Genomic DNA, 21972 nt, shown 5'->3' with positions numbered 1-21972 from the left:
TATAAACATCTATATAATCCTATGTTTTAGTACTACAATACCCAAAATATTTACTATTATTATGTAGTGAAAATACTTTTATTAAAATTATGCGTAAAACCTTATTTCACACGCTGAGAGTTTTGTCTCTCGAACTATATGCTTAATATGAAAGAGATATCATTTTGTACAAGTTTTATTGTGCACTAAACAAAAGTGACAAAACACTTCAATAGTAAAAATTAGGATATACTATTTAATTGTTACGTTTGAATGTTATAATAAATAGCATTTGAATACATACATATAGTATCTAAGGTTCAAATTCTATCTACTGTGGACCCAATAAAGAGGAGTATGTTGGCGAAGTAACTATACCATTCTCATTAAAATTTACAAAGTCTTTGGTATCATAGAAATAGGCATCTTAACATTAATCCTATACTTAAAAATCTTATAAATTGGCTTCTTACTTGTGTATATATATTACATTTCTTATTTTAAATTCACATGAAAATTGTCTCTTCCAGAAAACAGATATGTACCACCAGTATATGTACAGCGGTGGAGTACCTATCTCTGAACTCTAGCGCTGCCTGGTGAGAAATAAAAAGCATTATTCCAATTAGGCCGCTAATAATAATAGTGCTAATTGGCTTCTATTTTTAAAACTCTAATGACAAAATCCTATAGAGAAATAACGACAAATAATTGAAAATGGGCAAGCGGTGGCAAAATACTGTATGAGACCAAAAGAAATCGTACAACGCAGCTATGAACCATTTATAGTTTGCAGGTGTACTTTAGTTTGTAAATACAATTATAAAATGGTTCATATAGAGTAGTATCACTAACCTGTCGATTTTAATACCTTTCAAATAAAAACTATTACTAATTTGAGTACCAGAACTAAACTAAACCATGTGAGCCTTATATAATTTGAACAAAACACCCATTAGATATACTATATGTATCCAATGATCATTATTATATTATAACTTTAAACCTACGGGCATGAATAGTAGTCATTGCTAACAATTCTCATTTAAAAACAATTATTGCATTGAACCGCATAGTGAGGAGGTTAAATCTGTTACTATTAAGAATTGTTGGCAACTGCGTTAAATAATAAATCTTCTGACATTAATTTAATAGATGATTCCGTTTCTGAATAAATAATTTTGAGGGAATGCGTTAATTATGATACATATTATGTACAATATTAATATCACTGTTAAATACATAGAAAAATAATAATTATATTTCATTTAGTATCATTCTAATCGGTAATTTCATTGCTTTCTTCTTACATCCGGCTCGAAGGATCAAGAATATTATAAAAATACATTTACATTTTCTATGTCTTTAACATTCACTATTCAATATAATTTTCTTAATATACTAATTAGTCGACTAGGTGTTTGGATGGAATGATGTCGCGCCACGATACAGTGGCATCGACTGGTTGCCCGAAAAATTCGAATAGGCTATTAAACCGTTTCTTTCTTTAAAGCTATACACTTCACTTGAAAGAAAGTGACAAAATACACAGGTAAAATTGATTTAAATTATAGATATTGATTATATAAATGGTACTTTCATTAAGTGCCTTATATAAGTAAAATTTGAATATCTGTAAGTCTATTACCTTTTCACGACTAAACGGCTGAACGGATCTTAACGAAATTTGGTGTAACGATAGATCGGATCATGAGAACGGACATATCATACATCTTTTGTCTAAAAACCAGGACCAAGTCGCATTGAAAGCCACGCTATGCATTGCCCAGCTAGTATTGAAAATATAATTTATAACACTGTTTTATTAAAATAATATGGTTTTTATATTACTGTAGATATATAAAATAGAATTTGTATCCTCCAAAAAGATACGACTCGTTCTTAACTCGTTAAAATAATATATGAATGTGGCTGTACCAAATATGAAAAACTATTTGTAAAAAGAAATCTAAATCAGTTCAGAATTTGCAAAATATCACATGACATAAATACTCTTGTAAATACAACAAACATGTTCTTTTTGAAGTTGGCCTTAACATACGAATATTTTTACGTTGTTTACGTACAGTAAATATTAGTTTACCATAGATTTTCCATATAATTTAATAGAAATAATTTAAAAGAGTTAACCTAAATGCTGTATATATTAGTATTTACTTCTATATATAATTTTTAAAATTACCTTTAGAAATGCTACACAGTTTTAACAATCTTGTTAAATAATATTTGAAATGTTGAAATCACAGAGGTCAACTATTCCTATGTTACTATTTGGCTTTTCGAGGGTTATAGTAGGAACATAAAAAAACGAGCAATAATATTAATATTCTAAATGGGGAAGTTTATGAGTATGGATGGATGTTTGTTACTCTTTCACACAAAAACTATTGAACGGATTTTCATGAAACTTTGCAGTAATATAGCACATACATCAGAATAACATATAGGTTATAAATATCACGCGGGTTCAGCTTTAAGATTAGATTAATATTATAAAATGTTCTGCTATTCGGGAAGTTCAAGACTCTGATAACCTTCTTTTCACTTAGGTAACAACAATCCCTATTTTTGTATGATTTCACGAAAAGAATATCGTAATTATTAGTGAAAAGCAGTGGCGGACTAAGGCTAAAGCGGCAACATTATAATTCCGGGCCTATTTTTCAGTCTTGATACATACTTTGCGTAAGTTATAAAAATTACGAGCCCCAGGCGCGACCCTAGGTTGACTAGGTCTTAGTCTGTCTCCGGTCAAAATAATCTAAATCCGGAGCTGTTTTATAAATAGAGCAACGTTGGTTGTGAGTTGGATTTGTCTGTGTAGATGAGTATGTATTATAATTCATAAAACTTTAGGATCACATATAAGTTGCTCTAACTATTATCCACATGGTTATGATCCACACAGTGAACCAAATTTCATAAAACTTAGTTAAGTTTTGTAATTTATCCCGGACAAATACTGGACGAGACCAAAAGAAATCGTACATTGCAGCTATAATCGCGTCAGCGATTTTTATATATTGTTTAGTACATTATATACTACATGTTTACCTACACAGACAACTGCTGTCGTTCCCGTGCCTATTCTTCTGTCGTTTCAATGTCACCACATTGTAATTTTGTTCACCCTGGAAACATACAGTTCATATTAAAAGTTGTTTAATTATAAATATGATATACCAGAGAGTGAGACACTTTGCATAAAGTTACATGTTTGACCTAATTTACAGATATAGGACGGCCTCAGTGGTCTTGTGGTTTAGCGGCGTTCTTTACAACAATTCGATTCCTCATTTCAAACATTTGGATCCATGTATCTATGTATTTATATAAGTTGTCTAGTATCCATAACTCAAGTTCTGGTTAGCTTGGGGTTAGACCACGCTGTGTGAATTGTCCAGAGATATTATTAATAATTCTGTTGCCAACTTTCAAAGCAAACTGTACTAGGGTTTGAAGGATGAAATCTGGCAGTGAAGTTACAGTGAATGACCCCCATTTATAAATTACGCACGACGTTGTGTGACAAGATGTAGAAGGATACTCTAATCAACGCCTCGGTTAACTAGTACAGAATGCAATCAGGCGTAATTTTTTGTCCAAAAGAATAAATAAATAAATTTCTTGACATGATTTTACTACATTTGCTAATGTATAATTGGAAAGTATCCACAATAGTATCATTAATGGACGCATAAGGGCAGGGGAGGTTCAAAATATCTTGAAATTAGTGATACATAATTTATGGGCTCCTAAAGGACCCATTGGGAAGGAATGGCCATCATGTTTGTAGGTGATACTTAATATGTTTCATCAGGTGGTTTGTCAGCTTGTTTATCATTTAAATTTAATAATTAATAATTTATATAAATTTATTTATTTTCATTTGCTTTTTTGACCACTAAAATTGGTACAAAAAGTGGACTTAGTGCTGTAGCATTCTCTCCCAGTCAACCTTTGGGATGTGCAGAGACTTGAATGTGGCTAATAGAATTATAATAAAAAAATACACTAATTACATACACTTACATATTATATATAAATATATACAATATATACATATATTAAAATATAATTTACCTCAACACTGACTACCCTTAAGGGTTGATTGGAGTATAGCTTGTGAGCTAACGTCATAAATATAGACTCCACATTGTCACATTCAGAATCCAATAAAGCTGATGTCTCGAACAACTGCAAAATATATGGAAATATTATGATTAATTAATGATGACTAATATATCATCATTGCCACACCTTTGTCCCATTATTTGTGGTCGGCGCAATATCTCATCTTCCACTGATCTTTATCAGCCGTCATGTCTAAGCTTACTCTCCTTTTATAGATATCATCTTTCACACAATCCATCCATTTTTTTTTTGTCGTCCTCTCTTTCCATCCATTCATGTTCATGTTTAATACTTTCTTTAAGATATAATCCTCACTTATAGTGAGGATTATATTCTCACTTTCTTTAAGATATAATCCTCACTTATATAACATGCCCATATCATAACCAAAATAAGATTCCTACAAAATTGCTAGCCAGTAAGTCGAAAATTGTATACACTCTTAGTAATGAATATCTTTTGATTTAGTTTGCTTTAGTTATAATAAGATCGCCTTTTGTACTTATTACTCTTTAAATTAATATATAATGCTCCTAAAGCACTTCTGGTGCAATACAGAGTTAATAGATAAATATTTATAACTTTTTATTAATCTTATTAATGTTATAAACGCGAAAGTTTGAGAGTATGGTTGATAAAATCTAGAGTCCAAACAAAGTCATGTCAGAGTTGAATCAAACTGAACAATATCCTAAATGATCCATTTGTTTAGGAGTTTCGCTGTTATAGACAAATCTAGAGACGCAAACTTATCCCTTCTGTGTTAGAGGTTAATAAAATAAATACTAACCGGCATTCCATATTTGTCGGCGGCCCGCTGTGCGTATGTAGTGGCGAGTCGGGATTCTACGGTGCCACAGTCGCACTTGTTCCCCACCAGGACGCGGGGAGCCTTCATCAGCCCGTGGGACTCCACCTCATCCATCCAACTCACTATTGACTGCAATGTACAACTTCAATCTATACCAATGTATGGTAAACAATAACAATAAATAAACTTGCCTACAGCTGTAACTAGGTTATAGATGGAAAATAGGTTTATATGAACAAAAATAGGATTTATTTGTAAATTTAAAGTCAAAGTATGACAGCCTCAGGTTATTCTCATTATTGCAGGTACAAATTCTCGCATGGTGCATGTTTTTATTTATCAGTGTAACTGTTCAGTCTGTCTGTGTATCAGTCTGGGTGCTTTCTATGTATATTATGTATGTATTTAAAAAAAAACTAAGTATTTATATCAATTGTCTAGTGCCCATAAGACTAGCTTTGCTTACAGTGGGACTAGATGGCACTGTGTTAATTTTTCTGGGTTAATTATAAAAAAAAAAACTCAAAACTTATTATTTTTACCCTACTAGATATAAACCTACATAGCTTAAATTGGAAGTTTTGAAGCATAGGAGGTAAAAATATCTGAAATACAATAATGAAAGATAACTTTATATATGACGTATAGATAAATTTATATGCCAATATCTAATTTAGTAAGTGTATAAATTAGATATATTATCTATGAAACCAAGGATGTGTACATTCAACTCTAACAAATGAGTTAATAACAAACTCACATGAAACGTTTCAGGCTTTGTAACATCATAGACTATGACCACAGCATGCACATTCCTGTAGTAGTGCTGGACCATGGACTTTCTAAATCTCTCCTGGCCGGCCGTGTCCCACAGTTGCAACTAAAATGTATATAACATTTAGAAATAATTAATAAATTTTGTTTACAACTAATACCAAGTAATTTTTGGCCCAAATGAGAAGCTAAATAAGGAAAATAGAATCTAACCTACTATAAAATTTTAGCATAAATATTCATATTAATAGCAACATTAATTATTTAAAAAATCAACATTCATTGAATGAAGTTACCAAATAATAACATTTTACTTAAAATAACATTGAGAAGACTTTACAAAGCTACTTAAAAATATTTAGATTTTATTAATAATTTTATAAACAAATTAAAGTCAAACAAAAGCTCAACTAAAATATTCCTATTTTGGATGTCATGTTATATATTAATTTTAAGAATAAAATAGAAATTCGGTATTAAACAAAACTGGATATAAGCACTTGTGAATAGTCATTTTTTTATATTCTGTAAGGATGGAAGGACCAAAAATAAAACAAATTAGACTGAGGGATGGCGGATCGCCTCACTGTCACGTCTATTGTACGATATAGATTGGTAGGTGGAGCATTCACCAATATATAAACAGCTGACAAAGTCTCCGATTACCCTATGTGATAACAGACGTGAATATTACCTTAATATCCTCATTTCCAATACGTATCGTTCTCTCTCTAAAATCTACACCAATGGTAGCTTCGGATATATCCAAAAATTGTCCCTCACAGAAGCGATAGGTAAGGCATGTCTTCCCTACACCGGAGTCGCCTAAAACAATAATTTTGAACACCTTCTTTTGGGCTAGACCAGGTATTTGCTGACTGGAGGCCATGATTTAGATTAATAAGTGTTGTAAAGATTAATAAAATGCTAATAGGATAATACTAAAAGTCAAACATCTAAAATATTTAAGAAACAATCAACTCAATATGAAGCGAAACTTCAAGAAAGAAAATAAAACATTAAAAATTATAATATAAATACAAACAACGTTGTGACAGCTGACATATCAAAATAAGACATCCATTATACGTCAGTTCACGACTGTCAATCAGGATCATTATGTGTTTTTTTTAATTGGTGCTGGTAATGTTGCCTTCTACTGATGAAATTCGGGACAGTAGTAGTTTTCTCTGCAAATATACTGTGATGAGTGACTGCAGTAATACAATTCGTTTACAGATGTATTAACACAATCACTGTTGTTCTCAAAACATATTTACCTCTTTCACTTTTCAACAGCTTCATGGGTGTAGCTGTTGAACGCAGATAGGTAGTATCTTACCTATAATTTGTGAAAACTACTAGCAAATGCATTATATTTGAGATAGGACATTGTGACCTAGACAGTGTCCTTTTTCAATCCTTCTGACTTCTACTTCGCGAATATGTACTTCGGAACATTATATCTAAATGTACACAAGTTTTAATTTTCAATTAGTGAGATATTTTACTAGCAAGTGTATGGTGACTAAAGATCATAATCGTCACTCATATATTACCATTACGGTACCTCTAGAATGGCTAGAAACACGTGAAAACCTTGACAAATGAGAATCGTAAGGAGTTTCGTTATATTTTATGAGTGTTACGACGAATATAATACGAAAACGAATATAAAACTTTTTGCTATCAAAGTCTTACATGATATACTATTTTAGAATAATAAGCAATATGATACAATGTTTATAGATTGTACTAATACAATCTATAAACATTGTTTCATATTGCTTGTATGATGAAAATGAACAGTGTAATATACCTACGTATCCCTAAAAATATCTTTTACGGCTCAGTCGTCCCCGGCTTGGTTAATCACAGTAGGTATTTCAACCCAGTAAATTTTCATGTATCGCACCGTTGAATTGATAAGGATCAACAGTCGGGATTTGTGTGCATATAACGCTGGTACATTTTCATTTAATTGATTTGTTTTGTTCCAAAATTAAACTTTTATGTCATTTATCCATGTAAAACTTTAATGTAAAAAAGTATCTTTCGTTTCTTAAAAATAATTATCAAACAACCGTTTAAGTAATTATAGTCTCTTATAAGAGGTGTAATATCTGAATACCATTTTGTTTGATAAATTACTATTTCGTAATTTTAGTATGCATAGAAGTAAAATAAAATGACAATGTCATGGCAACATATTAGTAGAATTTCTGAAACAGTAGCATTTAGTAGAATGTTGTTAAATGTCTGATAGGCTACGTTCTTACAAATTGTGGTTGCTATTTATGTCAAATATTCGATTTATCCTTGAAAGTGTAAAAAATATTATTTGTTGACACAAGGGCAGCTACAAAATAATGTAACAGTTCTTTTTGGTTAATAAATATCATCAGTTTGCAAGTGATCAGTGCTATAACCTATAGATTTGGCCAAGTCTTTAACATTTCTTATAATTACTTGCGGGATTGTATTGCACGAATTTGATAAAAGTCTTGTTTACATTCCATGAAGTGTATTGTGTTCGGTTCTTGTACCTTTTGATATTCGAACAGTGGTTTAACGGAGTTTGCTATTGCATTTGAATATGTGGAAGTCGGTGGTTTTTTGTATAAAATGTGTTTAAATTTAATTAAAAAGATTGTTCAGTGTTATTGTGGTGTATGTGTTCGGATGTTGCCGTAGGATTGCCATGTCCAGACTCGTCGATTACTTCGTTATAGTGGGTTTTGACCACGAAAAAGAAAGTGAGTATTTAAAAAACTATTATTTTTAAGATAAATATAGTCCGTAAATAAAGAGTTTAGGAAAGATCATTTAAATATGCAAACAGATATAATCGTATTTTATTATTGAGTGACATTAAACATCATAGGTACATTTCTTTTTTATATTAACAAATTTAAATGGCCAGTAAGGTACCATAACTTCACGTATCTATTCTAGATGGTATAAACTAATATCTTCTCTTGAAGTGATGGTTCCTTTCCTGTGAAAAAAAAATCTTGAATCTATGCATGTACACCAATCAGCCGGCATAGCATTGCCAATCTTGGTTTGTATAAAGCCTTGGTGAACATATCTGCAATTTGGAATTCAGTACCAACTTTAGCAATTTTCATAACTCCTTCAGTTATGGCTTCTCGTATGAAGAAATGTCTTAGCTTAATATGCTTGGTTCTGTTATGGAACTCATAGGGTGGATTTAATGCAAGTTTTATGGCTGATTCATTGTCTAAGTAAAGAACAGGAATCTTTGATGATTGCTCTATATTTTCAATAAATCGTTTAAGCCATATTATTTCTCTTGCAGCTTCACTTGCGGCTATTATTTCAGCTTCAGTGCTAGAGATTGACACCGACGACTGTAGTTGACTTCTCCATGATATTGGACCTCCGTAAATACATACCAGGCCTGAAGTCGATCTTCCAGAATTAGGATCTCCACCATGATCAGCATCGCTATAGCAGATTAATTCTTTCTGCGTATCTTGGCTGTATGTGATATAGTAATCCCTTGTACCATTTAAATAACGAAATATTCGTTTCAGTCTTGTAATGTCTGCTTTTGTAGGAGCTTCTAAGTGTCTGGATACAACACCTATCGCATAAGAAATGTCAGGTCTTGTTCCTACCATAAGATATGCAAGGGCTCCAACTGCTTCTCTGTAAGGAAATGTGTTATCCCCATCTTCTTCTCTTAATTCAGACTCTTTCACTATTGGTGTAGCAACAGTTTTACTGTTCTGCATACCAAATCTTTCTAATACCTTCTTGGTGTATGCACCTTGATGTACTTTAATACAGTTAGACTCCTTTTCTATTTCAAGCCCTAGAAAATAATAAGAATTTTTGTTAGTTTGGATTTTTATCTTAAACCGTTTCTTTATCGCCTCAAGGAACTCATTAGTCAGCTCTTGTGATGTACTAGCTATCAAGCCATCGTCAACATAAAGGGCTAATAGTAGCCTACCTTCTCCCCTCTTCATAGAGAAGAAACAAGGATCTTCTCCAGGTACATACCCTTGTTCTATAAGGAAATCTTTAATACAGTTGTTCCAGCACAATGGAGCTTGTTTCAGTCCGTATAGGCTACGTTTCAATTTGCATACGTTATTAGTTCCATTATCATACCCTTCAGGTTGCTTGACATAAATTTCTTCTTTTAGGCTTCCATAAAGAAATGCTGTAGAGACGTCAAATTGGGTGAGTATCATATTATCACGAGCAGCAATGCTTAATAGTGTTCTGATAGTGCTCATTTTTGCGACGGGACTAAATGTTTTTTCATAATCGATCCCTTTCTTTTGGGAGTACCCAACAGCAACAAGTCTAGCTTTATATTTGTCAGTTGACCCATCAGAGTTTCGCTTGATTTTATAAACCCATTTACTGGATATAGCTTTACGTCCATTTGGTAATGGCACTAAGTCCCATGTTTGATTCTCTTTCAGGGATTTAATTTCATCATCCATAGCCTTTCGCCATTTGTCTTTATCAGCAGATTTCATCGCATCTTTAAATGTCTTTGGTTCTTCTTCATGATTATAGACTCTTTCTACACAATGTAAAACAAATTCGTCAAATCTCGCAGGAGCTTTCATTTTAGATCGATCTCTTAAAATTATTCTCTTTTCCTCTCGAGGATTTTCATTACGAATTTCTTCCTGAGATAAGGTATCTTCTCTTAATAAATCATCTTCGTATGTATCTTGTTCATTCGTATCAATGTGTGGCAAAATGTTTGCATTGGATACAATATCATGTTCGCATTCGGTAGTATCTGAATGTGTATAGTCGTTAGTTAAATCAATCGATACATTCGACTCGTCATGCTCTTGACTTAAGTCAGTTGGATCATTACAGACTTGAAGTGGAATGATCACTGATTTAGCAGTCTTCTCTTCATGATTACTTTCGGTAGGGATTATATTTTCATCTATAGGATTTAATGTCTTTTCTTCAAAGATTACATCTCTGGAGTTCATTACTGTCAGAGTGTTTTCTATCCAAATGCGATACCCTTCGTCCTCATTGTAACCTATAAGAATACCTTTTTTCGCTTTCTTGTCAAGCTTTTTGCGTGACGCCTTTGGTACATGTGCATAACAATGACTTCCAATAATTCGTAAATGTTTAATCCTTGGCTTTTTCCCATGCCATAACTCGTAGGGAGTTTTCTCCAAATGAGTAGGACCAGTACGGTTAAGTACATAAACAACAGTACTTGTTATTTCAGCCCATAAGTTTTCATGTAGTTCCCTTGTAGTAGTATGCATTATAGCTCTGACAGCCTCAATAACTGTTCTATTATCACGTTCAGTTGCATTCTGTTGTGGTGTGTGAGGCATAGTACATCTATGCGTAATGCCTTCCTTTTGTAGAATCCGTTTCACATCATCATTTACGAATTCACCTCCATTGTCAGTGAAGAATTCTTTAATAATGTGCCCTGTAGCTTTTACTTGAGCTATAAATTGTATCAGCTTCTCTTGGACTTCACTTTTCTTTCTAATTAAAAATAGATAGCGATATTTTGAGAAGTCATCCTTTAGTAATAGGAAGTAACGATATTTGGCATAGGAGAGTATAAATGGTCCACAGACATCACCATAAATGCGTTCGCCTGGCTTTGATGCTCCTTCTCGCGTTCCAAATTTCAAACGATGAGTTTTTCCATAGATGCATCCTTCACATAGGGTTCTGTGAGTAGGACGTACAATTTTTATGCCCAGTTCTCGTTCAACAATTTTTCTTACATGATCTTTGCTCTGATGTACAAACCTTTCATGGTAGAGCTGTAGCATATCTGTTGTATCAACTGCATTAATATTTACTTCGATTGGATTCAATGGTTTGTTTCGCAATCTTAGTTTATAGAGACCTCCATATTTTTCTCTTTCACCGAGTAGGACAGGTTCTCCATCTAAAATCAATTGGCAGTTGTTTGTTTTTGATATGAATGTGCTATCGTTCAACCAATCTTGAGCAGCTAAGACAGAAAAAAGATTTTTTGAAATTTCTGGAACAAGCCAAACATCATTTAAAGTTATCAGTTGCTTTCTACCATAAATATCTGCTTCCACTATTATGGATCCTTTACCAGTAGCAGCAATAGCATGTCCATTGGCAGTTGTTACTATATGTGACTTGTTTTGAAATCGTTCAAAATTTTCAAATACATCTGACCTGTTTGTGACATGGCTAGTTGCACCATTGTCGACATACCATTGATGTTTATCAATGTTTCCCGTGTAGTTTACTTCAACACTCATTAGCATCATGTTAGCTTTGCATTTATTATTGTAGGAAGTATTACCTTGTTTTGACGTTGATGGTTTTTCTAATGTTAATGGACATCCATCAGCAATCCATTTGCGACAATCTTTAACAAAATGATTGTTCAGACCACAATAACTACATTTCTTTGACTTGTCTTTGACAGTTACCCTTTTATGAAATTTAGACTTGCATTTACCTCCGGTAAGCGCGAGTGCTTCTTCCATTTCAGCTCGGGACCCTTGAGATTGTAATGCTCGTTCGTAAGAACATAGATCAACAGTTAATTTCTCTATACTACGATCCTTTTTTGCTAACAGCTTCCAACTTGAGATAAACTGGAAATATTCATCCGGACAGCTTTCTAAAGCTTTACCCATAAGAAAGATTTCTGGTAGTTCTTTGACTCCTTCTTTCTCCATTTCAAGGGAGAGATCTCGCCATACATTCCTTAGTTTGGATAAATACGTGCCAATATTATCAGCAGGTTCCTTTACAAATTTAAAGAATGTCATAATTAAATCAAATGCTCGATCTTCTATATCTCCTTCGTAAATGCGGTGCAACTCTAGCCAAGCCTCTCTTGCTGTTTCAAAACGCATTACCTTCATGATATTCTCTTGTGTCAAATTAGTCGTTATAATAAGAAATGCTGTACTATCTTCTTTGGCATATTTTTCAAGCTCAGCAGTCGTAGCTCTATCCTTTTCTACGAAGTCTTTCTCAACAACGTGTAGGAGACCATGACCTTTTAGAGCTAGTCTTATTTGAAATTTCCATGTAACCCAGTTGTGTTCGTTTAGTGGTAAGACTTGAAACTTTGTATTTCCTTCCATGGTCATAACTATAGTTTAATCTTTTATCCACGTATACGAAAATAATCTGGTGTTAATAACTCTTAAAAAAAAATTGCAATCGACCGTTACGTGCGATTTTGCAATTATACACGATACTCTGCTACCATTTTAAGATAAATATAGTCCGTAAATAAAGAGTTTAGGAAAGATCATTTAAATATGCAAACAGATATAATCGTATTTTATTATTGAGTGACATTAAACATCATAGGTACATTTCTTTTTTATATTAACAAATTTAAATGGCCAGTAAGGTACCATAACTTCACGTATCTATTCTAGATGGTATAAACTAATAATTATAAGTTCAACAATATCACAAGTATAGTCTATACATATTTTCAGTTTCTCTCCTGAAAGAATTTTAAGTTATAATTATATTATTGTTTTATATAATTTCATTGTTAACAGTTATCTCTTTGTATCTTCAGGACTGACATGATTTATGGTTCATCATAAAGTTTGGTTTTGATTGTCTATTGTAGACAGATGTCTCTTGTAGACTTCCATAATAAATACTTCTATACTTATAATAATAATAATAATAATGTAAGTCTTTACAGGAAGATATAGGAAATACTTAAATAAAGACATTTAAAATTACTTGGTCAGTATGACCCATAACTCGAATATGACTGAATAATTTCGAGAATAAAAAAAAAACTAGTGAGATAAATTTAATTTAATGCAGACAAGGTACATTCACATTCAATCAATCAATCATTCACATCAACTGCACTATGAGTACACACTTAGCCTTGTTAGCAAATCTATATGTTTGCAGTAATAGTCTTATTAGTAATTTTATAGAATGCATTTCTATAAAACTGCTATAAAGACCAAGAACTATTACTATGTCCATCTACATTGTCTTTTCTGTTTTTGTCATTCTCTGTGATTACATGTCCTCTCTGTATATAAATAAATATTAATAATATTATAAACATGAAAGTTTGTGAGTATGGATGTTTATTACTCTTTCACACAAAAACTACTGAATGGATTTTGATGAAACTTTACAGTAATATAGCTTATGCATCAGAATAACACATAGGCTATATTTTTTATTGATATTTAAAATGGGTGAAACTGCAAGCACAGGTAGTAGTTATATAAAATTTAAGTCTCTTAATTGTTACTGTAACATTTGTTTAAATAAATATTTATCTTGCTATTCTATATGCCATTATTTTGAAGTGTAGTCTAATGGTCTATGTTCCAACAATTATAAATTTTACTAGTAATATTATAAATGCAGAATTTTGCGAGAACATATGTATGAACAATACCGTCTTTTCCATAAGGCCCCCCAAAGGACTGTCAATTTTTCTCACACATTTATTCTCAAAAGATGTTTGTCAGGCACATTACAGTTTTTTCAAATCAGTAATGTTATCAGAAGGTATATACTACACTATTATACTGATTACTTTGCCTATTCCTATATTCTTATACCTAATGAGTTTTTTTTTTACTTTTCAAAAGGGCCTCGAATTCTTGTGTGCCCAAGGGCCTCAGCCTAGTTTAAGACGGCGGTGGGTACAACCTTTGAGTGTATACTGTCTGTTTATTATTATAATCAATCCTTATATTACCTTATATACTACTTACTTACTAAGTACATTCATCCTTACAATTTACTACTTTTCTGTTTGAGTAGTATCATCATCATCTGCTTTTTCCTTATCCCATTTATTTGGGGTCACTATAAGACGTTTTTCTCTTCTATTCATTACTGTTCGCAGTCATCTCCTTTGATCTCCTTTAAATAATGCTATTAGTATTAAATATAAATATATTATTAGTTAGTATTATGCGACAATATTTGTTCTGTGACTGTTGGAAAAGTAACAATATAATAAATGTGTACATACACCCTATTTGTATCTCAGACAATGTTGGTATATTCTTAGTTTCTTATCAGAACCATACCACACACCATTCATATGATTAACTGATTATGCTTTATAGTTAAACATTAAAAGTAGGTACATAAATTATAAAATAATTATTTTTGTTGATGAAGTAGATTGAAAATCGATTTTAAATAAATAATATTAAAATAATGTATTTAACACTCTACAAATGGAGCAGAAGGGAATGTTAGTAATTGGCACTATTGACCTCATTGACAATGTACCATGTCAGGACGACCTTCACTCCACTCTTAGAACAGGTGTCTTTAATTCTATAAGAGAATTCAGCATATGATGCTAACCAATGTTCTTCATGTTTATCCTATCATCCGCTGGTGCTCCGCCAGCATATTACGTTAGCACAGGCAAATGCACATTTATTATATAATGGGGTTTCCAGGGGGAACCAGGAGGGACACAATACATTGCTAGCAGTAGTGCCTATTACTAGCAATGTTGGTATATTGACGAGGAGATTAATATTGAAATGGTTTCAAGATAATCTCCTCATATTTGTTCTAGGAAAACATTCATCCTAGTGACTTCAATCTCATTATCATCAACCACAAACCAAAATATAAAAAGAGCATTGGTGACCACCCAAATCAACTGGTTGCTCAACTATTAGAAAAGTACTACCTTAAGCGACTAAAAAGAAGTGATATTATGAAATGTTTCGCAGTATTCTTAAGAAACAGATCCTTCCACTAGGGTAGACATTCCATTCTCAGTTCCCACACTTAAAAGATTAAGAAGCAGTTGCAGTACTGTTTACAGTACTTCTTAAATAAAAAAGCTGAATTACTTAAATAAACTCACTTCTGAAATATAAATAATCTGAATTAAAAATTCTTTAAGAATTAATCTTAAAGAATTTTTAATTCAGATTCATTCATTCATAACTTATGAACGGTGCTCTTGTCGGTGAAGCTCACGCCACCTTCCACGATCTTCTATCAGTCCTTTTAGCTGTTGATACGACACGACTCCAACTTTTTCTTTAACTTGCTTGATATAGCTGTGTCTTGGTTTTCTTCCCCTTCCTTTCTTTCCATCTATTTTACCTTCAATAATATTATTAATTAGTTCGTCGTGTCGTATAAAGTGCCCCAACATTTTTATAAGAAAGGAAAAATATTATAATCATCAACCACTGGTGCTTCTGCATCCTATACCGTTAGCGCGGATGAGTGCATCATTCCATCATGTATTACAAAATAGCTTAATAATTAGTAGCATTGCATGTTCACTGTTTTAAACTTTTATTACTATTCTTTCATCATCGTTGCCTTGTCTTTATCCCATTATTTGTCGGTCGGCGCAGTATGTCATTCTCTTCCACTGATCTCTATCGGCCGTCAATTCTGAACATACTCTTCTTTTATTCATATCATCTTCCGCACAATCCATTCACCTTTTCTTAGGGCGTCCTCTCCCTATCCATCCATTTACGTTCATATTATATACTTTCCTTAAGACATGATCCTCGATCATCCGCATAATATGGCCATACCAGCTCAATCTGTTACTTCGCAATTTGTTTATAACTGGCGCAACTTTCAAACGCTCATTCCTTATTCTGTCATTTCCCACACATCCATCTGAACATTCGCATTTGTAATATGTAACTATTCTTTCCACTTGTAAACATGTATAATATCGGGAACTCTTAAATAATATTATCATGGTAAATATACCTTTATGTAAAGTGTACATTACATATTAATTAATTTAAATACGTCTAACGGTTTAACGTAACACCTTATTTCCGATGGTTGCCGGCTCGATTCGGCCCCTTGTGCCTGCAAACAACAACCTGCAGAACCAATCATTTGTATTCATAATTATGATTGTTTGTATCGATCTGGGTGTCTTCTATGTATATTGTGTATTTACAAACAAACAATAATAATTACAGAACAAAAAAAATTGTCACTATACATTAACTGCTACAAAAGGCGGCCTTATCGCTAAAAAATCCTAAAAACTACTTCTACTACTTGTCTATAGTACCCGTAACACAAGCTCTGTATAATTGTCCTTAGACATTATTAATAAATAATCCATTAAAAAAAACTAAACATTTACACTTGTAACACTTAACATTCATGTCGGTAGTTGCATCACACATGCCCCTATGCACCATACCAATTAAAGTCATCACAATATTAAAAGTAAAACATAACTGTGAATTCAAGTTCATTGACACGGCAGGGTCGCCTTATCTGTTGTCTGATTAATACCCACATCAGCTGTTGCATGCCATACGAGTTGTAGGGCCTGTCTATGTGTTGTTTATTACTAGTCACCCGCCCCGGTTTCGCACGGGCCCAATAGTTTGAAGTTCTATTAAAACTAAGATATCTCCTAAAGTGTTCGTTGAAATCGAATGATGTAAAAGACAATTTTGTTCAAAATGAAATACTTCTAATAAATAACGTATTTATTTACATAACCCTTTCAGACCTGAGCTATACGGGCGTAAGTTGTAACTTTAAAAAATTCTAAAACCGCGCACAATTCATTTTTACACACGAAGCCGAAATAACATAATAGCGAGTTTCTAAACCAGCCAATAAGAAATCATTTTAGCGGTTAGGTGGTGCAGTAGTCTCGTGCGTGCCGGAAAGATGGCTTGGCTCCTTGACCCCCGAACAGGACGCAGTAAGTTTTATCGAAATTATTTACTATTTTGTGTTTTTTATTTCATATTATCGTTTTATTATATACTTAATAGATTAAACTATTAGAAATTTGTAGAATTAAGACTAAAATACTACTAATTATAAATATATTGCATTGTAAATTTCTGATAGTACGATCGTGAGCTCTGGGTTGTAATTGTACTTACGCACGATGGTGATCTTGTTTAATTTTTCTTAATTTTTCTTAATATTTTGTTTTTTTTAGGATTACCGTTAACTGACGACCTCGTACTAAGCTTGTTGGAGGATGGCAACTGCTCGGATTTAGAATTAGATGATGCCGATGAGGAAGAATTTGTCCCACCGGTGGCGGAAAATGAGGTAACTGCATCAGACAAAGAATTTGGCGTTCCTGAACTCACACGTTCACAACTAGGCGTAAAAAGAAGTGCTACTAGCCTTCAAGATAATGCGGAGGCAGGTCCGTCCAAAAAACGAAAAAAACCTGTAAAAATAGAAATTCCTTGGCGTAAACGCATTTGGAAAAAAACTGAGTTTATCGATACATTTCACGATTACGTTGGCCATCCAGAACCGAATATAGTTCGGTCGCCTATTGAATATTTTAGTGAATATTACAATGATGATTTTTTTGAACAAATGTCAGTCTGTACAAATATGTACTATACGAGAAAAACTGGCAGGATATTAAACTGCACTAAACCAGAAATTAAAAAATTATACGGTATTCATCTAATGATGGGAATTTTATCTTATCCTAGAATTGTTATGTATTCGAGGCAAAAAATTTGCATTGAAGCAATAGTGTCTGCAATGACCAGAGACCGATTTATGTTGCTGCGTAATAATCTACATGTAGTGGAATCAGATACTCCGCCTGCTGGTTACAGGGTTAATCCTCTCTGGAAGGTGCAACCAGTAATTGACGCAGTAAAACAAGGATGTAATAAAATATTAAGAACACCTGGTAGGTTTTCTGTCGACGAACAAATGATCCCTTTCACAGGAAAGTGCCACCTTAGGCAACTAGTGAAAAATAAACCGCGCCCAGTGGGTCCTAAAAATTTTGTTGTTACCACTAATGAAGGGCTAATGATAGATTTCGAAATTTACTATAGGAACAATCCTGTACTTTCGCACCCCCTTGGACTTGGACCGGCTGTAGTTTTCCGCCTTATTCAGAGTGTTCCTCCTGGAAGCTGTATCTTTTTTGACAGATACTTTACTACCATTCCTTTGTTGGACGAACTGAAACGACTTGGATATCATGGGACAGGAACAATCATGGTCAATCGTATTCCAGAACGACAACAGATAAGCTTCAAAGAAGATAAAAAGATGCGAAGGGGAGACATTGACCAAAGAGTGTCCAATGGCATAGTTTTGGTGAAATGGAAGGACAGTAAAGCAGTTCTTACAGCGTCAAACTGTACTGGTGGTACGGCGATAAATAACATAAAACGATACGATAAGAACGCGAAATACTACATAGATGTTGACGCTCCAAAAATTGTAACGTTTTATAATACGTTCATGGGTGGAGTTGATGTCCTAGACCAATCTATGGAGTACTATAGGACATATATGAAGACCCGTAAGTGGACTTTAAAAGTAATACTCCATTTTATGGACTTAGCTGTAGTAAACGCTTGGCGTCTTTACAGATGCGATTCCTTAGCCAAAGGTATTCCAAAAAATCGTATTCAGGATTTACTTGCATTCAGGTTTGAAATCGCTGAAACTTTTATGAACACCCCTGATAGAGACCGTCTCCAATCAACTCCTTTAGTTGAACTACAAGTAAATCTGTCAAGCAGATATAGACCAGCAAACAATCCCTCGATCGGAATGAGATATGATGGCTATGATCACTTGCCTGTATTTGATGATATAAAAGCTCCACGTAAATGTCGATTGGAGAGTTGTTCCTCTCGTTCTAAAATAAGATGCCGCAAATGCAATGTTTACTTGTGCCTTAGTCGCGACAAAGACTGTTTTAACCTTTACCATAATAAATAAGACTTTTAACTACTATGTCTTAAATTAAGTTCCTGATTAAAGACTGAAAAAAATTTGTTGTAAAAGATTTATCTTGTTTTGTTTTTTGTCTAAAGGACGTTTTGTTTTTGTTTAATACATTTAAGTAAAATATAAGCTAAAATGGACATTTAGTACTGTACTGATTTGTAAAAGAATATTTGAATGTTTTTGTTCTGAAAATTAAGTTAATTGTAACTTGACTGTGATTTATAAAATACAAAGGAATGAATAACTTCTGTGTTTAATTTGTAGTTTTATTTCTATCGCTATAGTGAATATAAGAAAAAAAAACTTATTTACGTAAATAAATATTTTTACACTCAAAATCAAACCTAATATACATAATATCTAGCATAATACATACTGAAACAATCCTAATATATCGGGCTAATGACTACTTCCTAAACCATCCATATAACTATGAAGTATTTTATTTATTTTTATTTTAACTTTGAAGTCACGATCGTACGTAGGTGGAACTGAGACCTAGAACTCACGATCGTGATATGTACTTTTAAGAACTATGGTTTGGTATAGAATTTTTTTATTATTTTTTTCGTAAAACACGAGAGTTATTTCAGCATAAAACACGAAAATATATTTAATATGAAAGAAAAAAAATCTTGGGTCTGAAAGGGATAAGGATTAATGTTATTTTTATAAAAATACCTTCGCAAATAATGGATTATTTTAGAGGAAATTCGATTACCATAAAAAAGGTTGTAGTGAGTTAATCTTAAAAGATAGACGTATGTTGTCTTGGACTTTTTCTTAGAAACATTTTGAGACAGCTTTCCGAATGAGCGGTAGATTAAAAAAATGTAATGACTATTCAAAAGTGCTTCAATGTAAGTTTATTTGAATAAATGATTTTCTATGTCTATAGAAAATCATTTATTCAAATAAACTTACATCTATCTATTCTACTCTAGAACTTTTCAAGGAGAACAATCCTCTCATACATATTTTTTGCGTAACTTTAACCGTTTAATGCAGCACACGCAGTCGAAGTACTCAAATTGAGTATTTTTTGCCACATTTTTGTTCCTGCTCCGCTTCTATTTGTCGTAGCGTGATGTTATATACTCGGGGATAATATACCTTTCTAACAGTGAAAGAAGTTTTTAAATTGGATCAGCAGAACCGGAGATTACTATGAACAAACGTACAAACTTTAAGTACCTCTTTATAATATTAGTATACATTATAGTTTTCAGTATGTTATTCAGTCTATACTTCGTATTATAAATGAGAAGTTTTGTCTGTCTGTCTGTTTGTTTTTATCTGCGACTGCCTAAAAGACCGAAAGTGCCTTTATAATAATCTAGAAACGTAGTCTAAGGCACAGGTAACAGATATTTTTCAATGAAACTTAGTTGCATCGTTATTTCGTAAAATGGTGGTGTATTTACTAGAACGTCGGTAATAGTAATCGAACAATTATATAAAATATGAAATTCTGGCTAACAAACAATAACTGATAACAATATCACGTTGGTAACAATAACAGCCTAAATACTGGTAACAGATAAGTTTTCTATAAAATTTAGTTGCATCGTTATTTTATAAAACGGTGGCGTATTTGCCATGTATTTGTTTTTAACATTAATCGATCGCACTTCTTAAGTTGGGCTAAAAAGGTCTTGTCTCCAGAGCCGTAAAACATGTTAATAAAAAAAATCATGTAAAATATGAAAATCTGGCTAACAAATAATTACTGATAACAATATCACTTATAGATCGATATCATGCTTTGGCTCTAATGTAATAAGGAAAACTATATTTTCAAGCTATTTCGTTACTGAATAGGCAGAGACTCAACTAAAAAGTCAAACAATGTTGCCTAAGAATGAGTGAATTGAATGAGTGCATAGCGATTTTATCTTGATTCCTGCATTCCTCGCCCTTGTTAATGTACATTTATTTAAAACATATTTTGTTCAAAAGAGCAACACGCATGTCTCCTCATGTGATGATACTGAGTTCCGAATGAGTCATGGAATAAAAAAATGACTTTAAAAGTGCTTATATTAAGTTTATTTGAATAAAGATTATTTCTATTTCAAATAAAGGAAATATCTTTAAATAGAGAATAGAATAGCAAAATAGTTTATTAGATAAGGTGCAGAATTGGAGATGGTACACCCTAATAGATATAATTTATACTTATATTATAAATGCATAGGTATGTCTGTCTGTTTATTTGTTTGTTATCTTTTATAAGCTTTACAGATATACATGAAAAACATGTAGATAAATTTTCACGAGGCTGATTGTTTTTTTTAATTAAAATAAAAAAAAACAATATGTTTTATTCATTCATAATTTAAGAGCCACGCTCTTGTCGGGCGTCTTCCATTATCCTCTTTAAAATTTGATACAATACTACTACAACTTTGGCCTTTAGATTGCTTGATGTAACTATGCCTTGGTATTTCACTCTGCCTCTTTACTTATATTTTTCCTTGATATAATAATTTTCATAA

General features: G+C 32.6%; 2 protein-coding genes across 2 annotated transcripts in view; one reads left to right on the top strand and one right to left on the bottom strand.

Annotated features, from left to right (window-relative positions):
• Positions 1-3015: 3015 nt before the first annotated feature.
• Positions 3016-6765, bottom strand: LOC131854028 (putative Ras-related protein Rab-33). Its single transcript, XM_059205155.1, has 5 exons — positions 6414-6765; positions 5706-5825; positions 4925-5074; positions 4084-4197; positions 3016-3131 (listed from the first exon to the last, which is right to left on the bottom strand). The coding sequence occupies exons 1-5, from the start codon at positions 6606-6608 to the stop codon at positions 3051-3053; spliced, it is 660 nt and encodes a 219-aa protein (XP_059061138.1). The 5' UTR covers positions 6609-6765; the 3' UTR covers positions 3016-3050.
• A 1198-nt stretch (positions 6766-7963) lies between these two features.
• Positions 7964-21972, top strand: part of LOC131854029 (myotubularin-related protein 5) — a 95290-nt gene continuing 81281 nt past the window's right edge. Inside the window, exon 1 of the mRNA XM_059205156.1 lies at positions 7964-8475. Coding sequence (XP_059061139.1) covers positions 8421-8475 — 55 coding nt within the window. The 5' untranslated portion in view covers positions 7964-8420. The remainder of the gene's footprint in view (positions 8476-21972) is intronic.

Source organism: Achroia grisella, unplaced genomic scaffold (assembly GCF_030625045.1).
Source record: "Achroia grisella isolate CSIRO2021 unplaced genomic scaffold, CSIRO_AGI_Agris_v1 utg918, whole genome shotgun sequence".
Taxonomy (NCBI): Eukaryota; Metazoa; Arthropoda; class Insecta; order Lepidoptera; family Pyralidae; genus Achroia; species Achroia grisella.
Note: the sequence above shows the minus strand (reverse complement) of the source record. Positions and strands in the feature narration are given on the sequence as shown.

Excerpts from the sequence above, each read along its gene's own strand:
- LOC131854028 (XM_059205155.1), bottom strand. The coding sequence starts at position 6,608 with ATGGCCTCCAGTCAGCAAATACCTGGTCTAGCCCAAAAGAAGGTGTTC. Across the intron at positions 5,826-6,413 it reads TTGGAAATGAGGATATTAAG|TTGCAACTGTGGGACACGGC; the intron begins GTAATATTCACG and ends TATACATTTTAG. Across the intron at positions 3,132-4,083 it reads TAAGGGTAGTCAGTGTTGAG|GGTGAACAAAATTACAATGT; the intron begins GTAAATTATATT and ends GTATGTTTCCAG.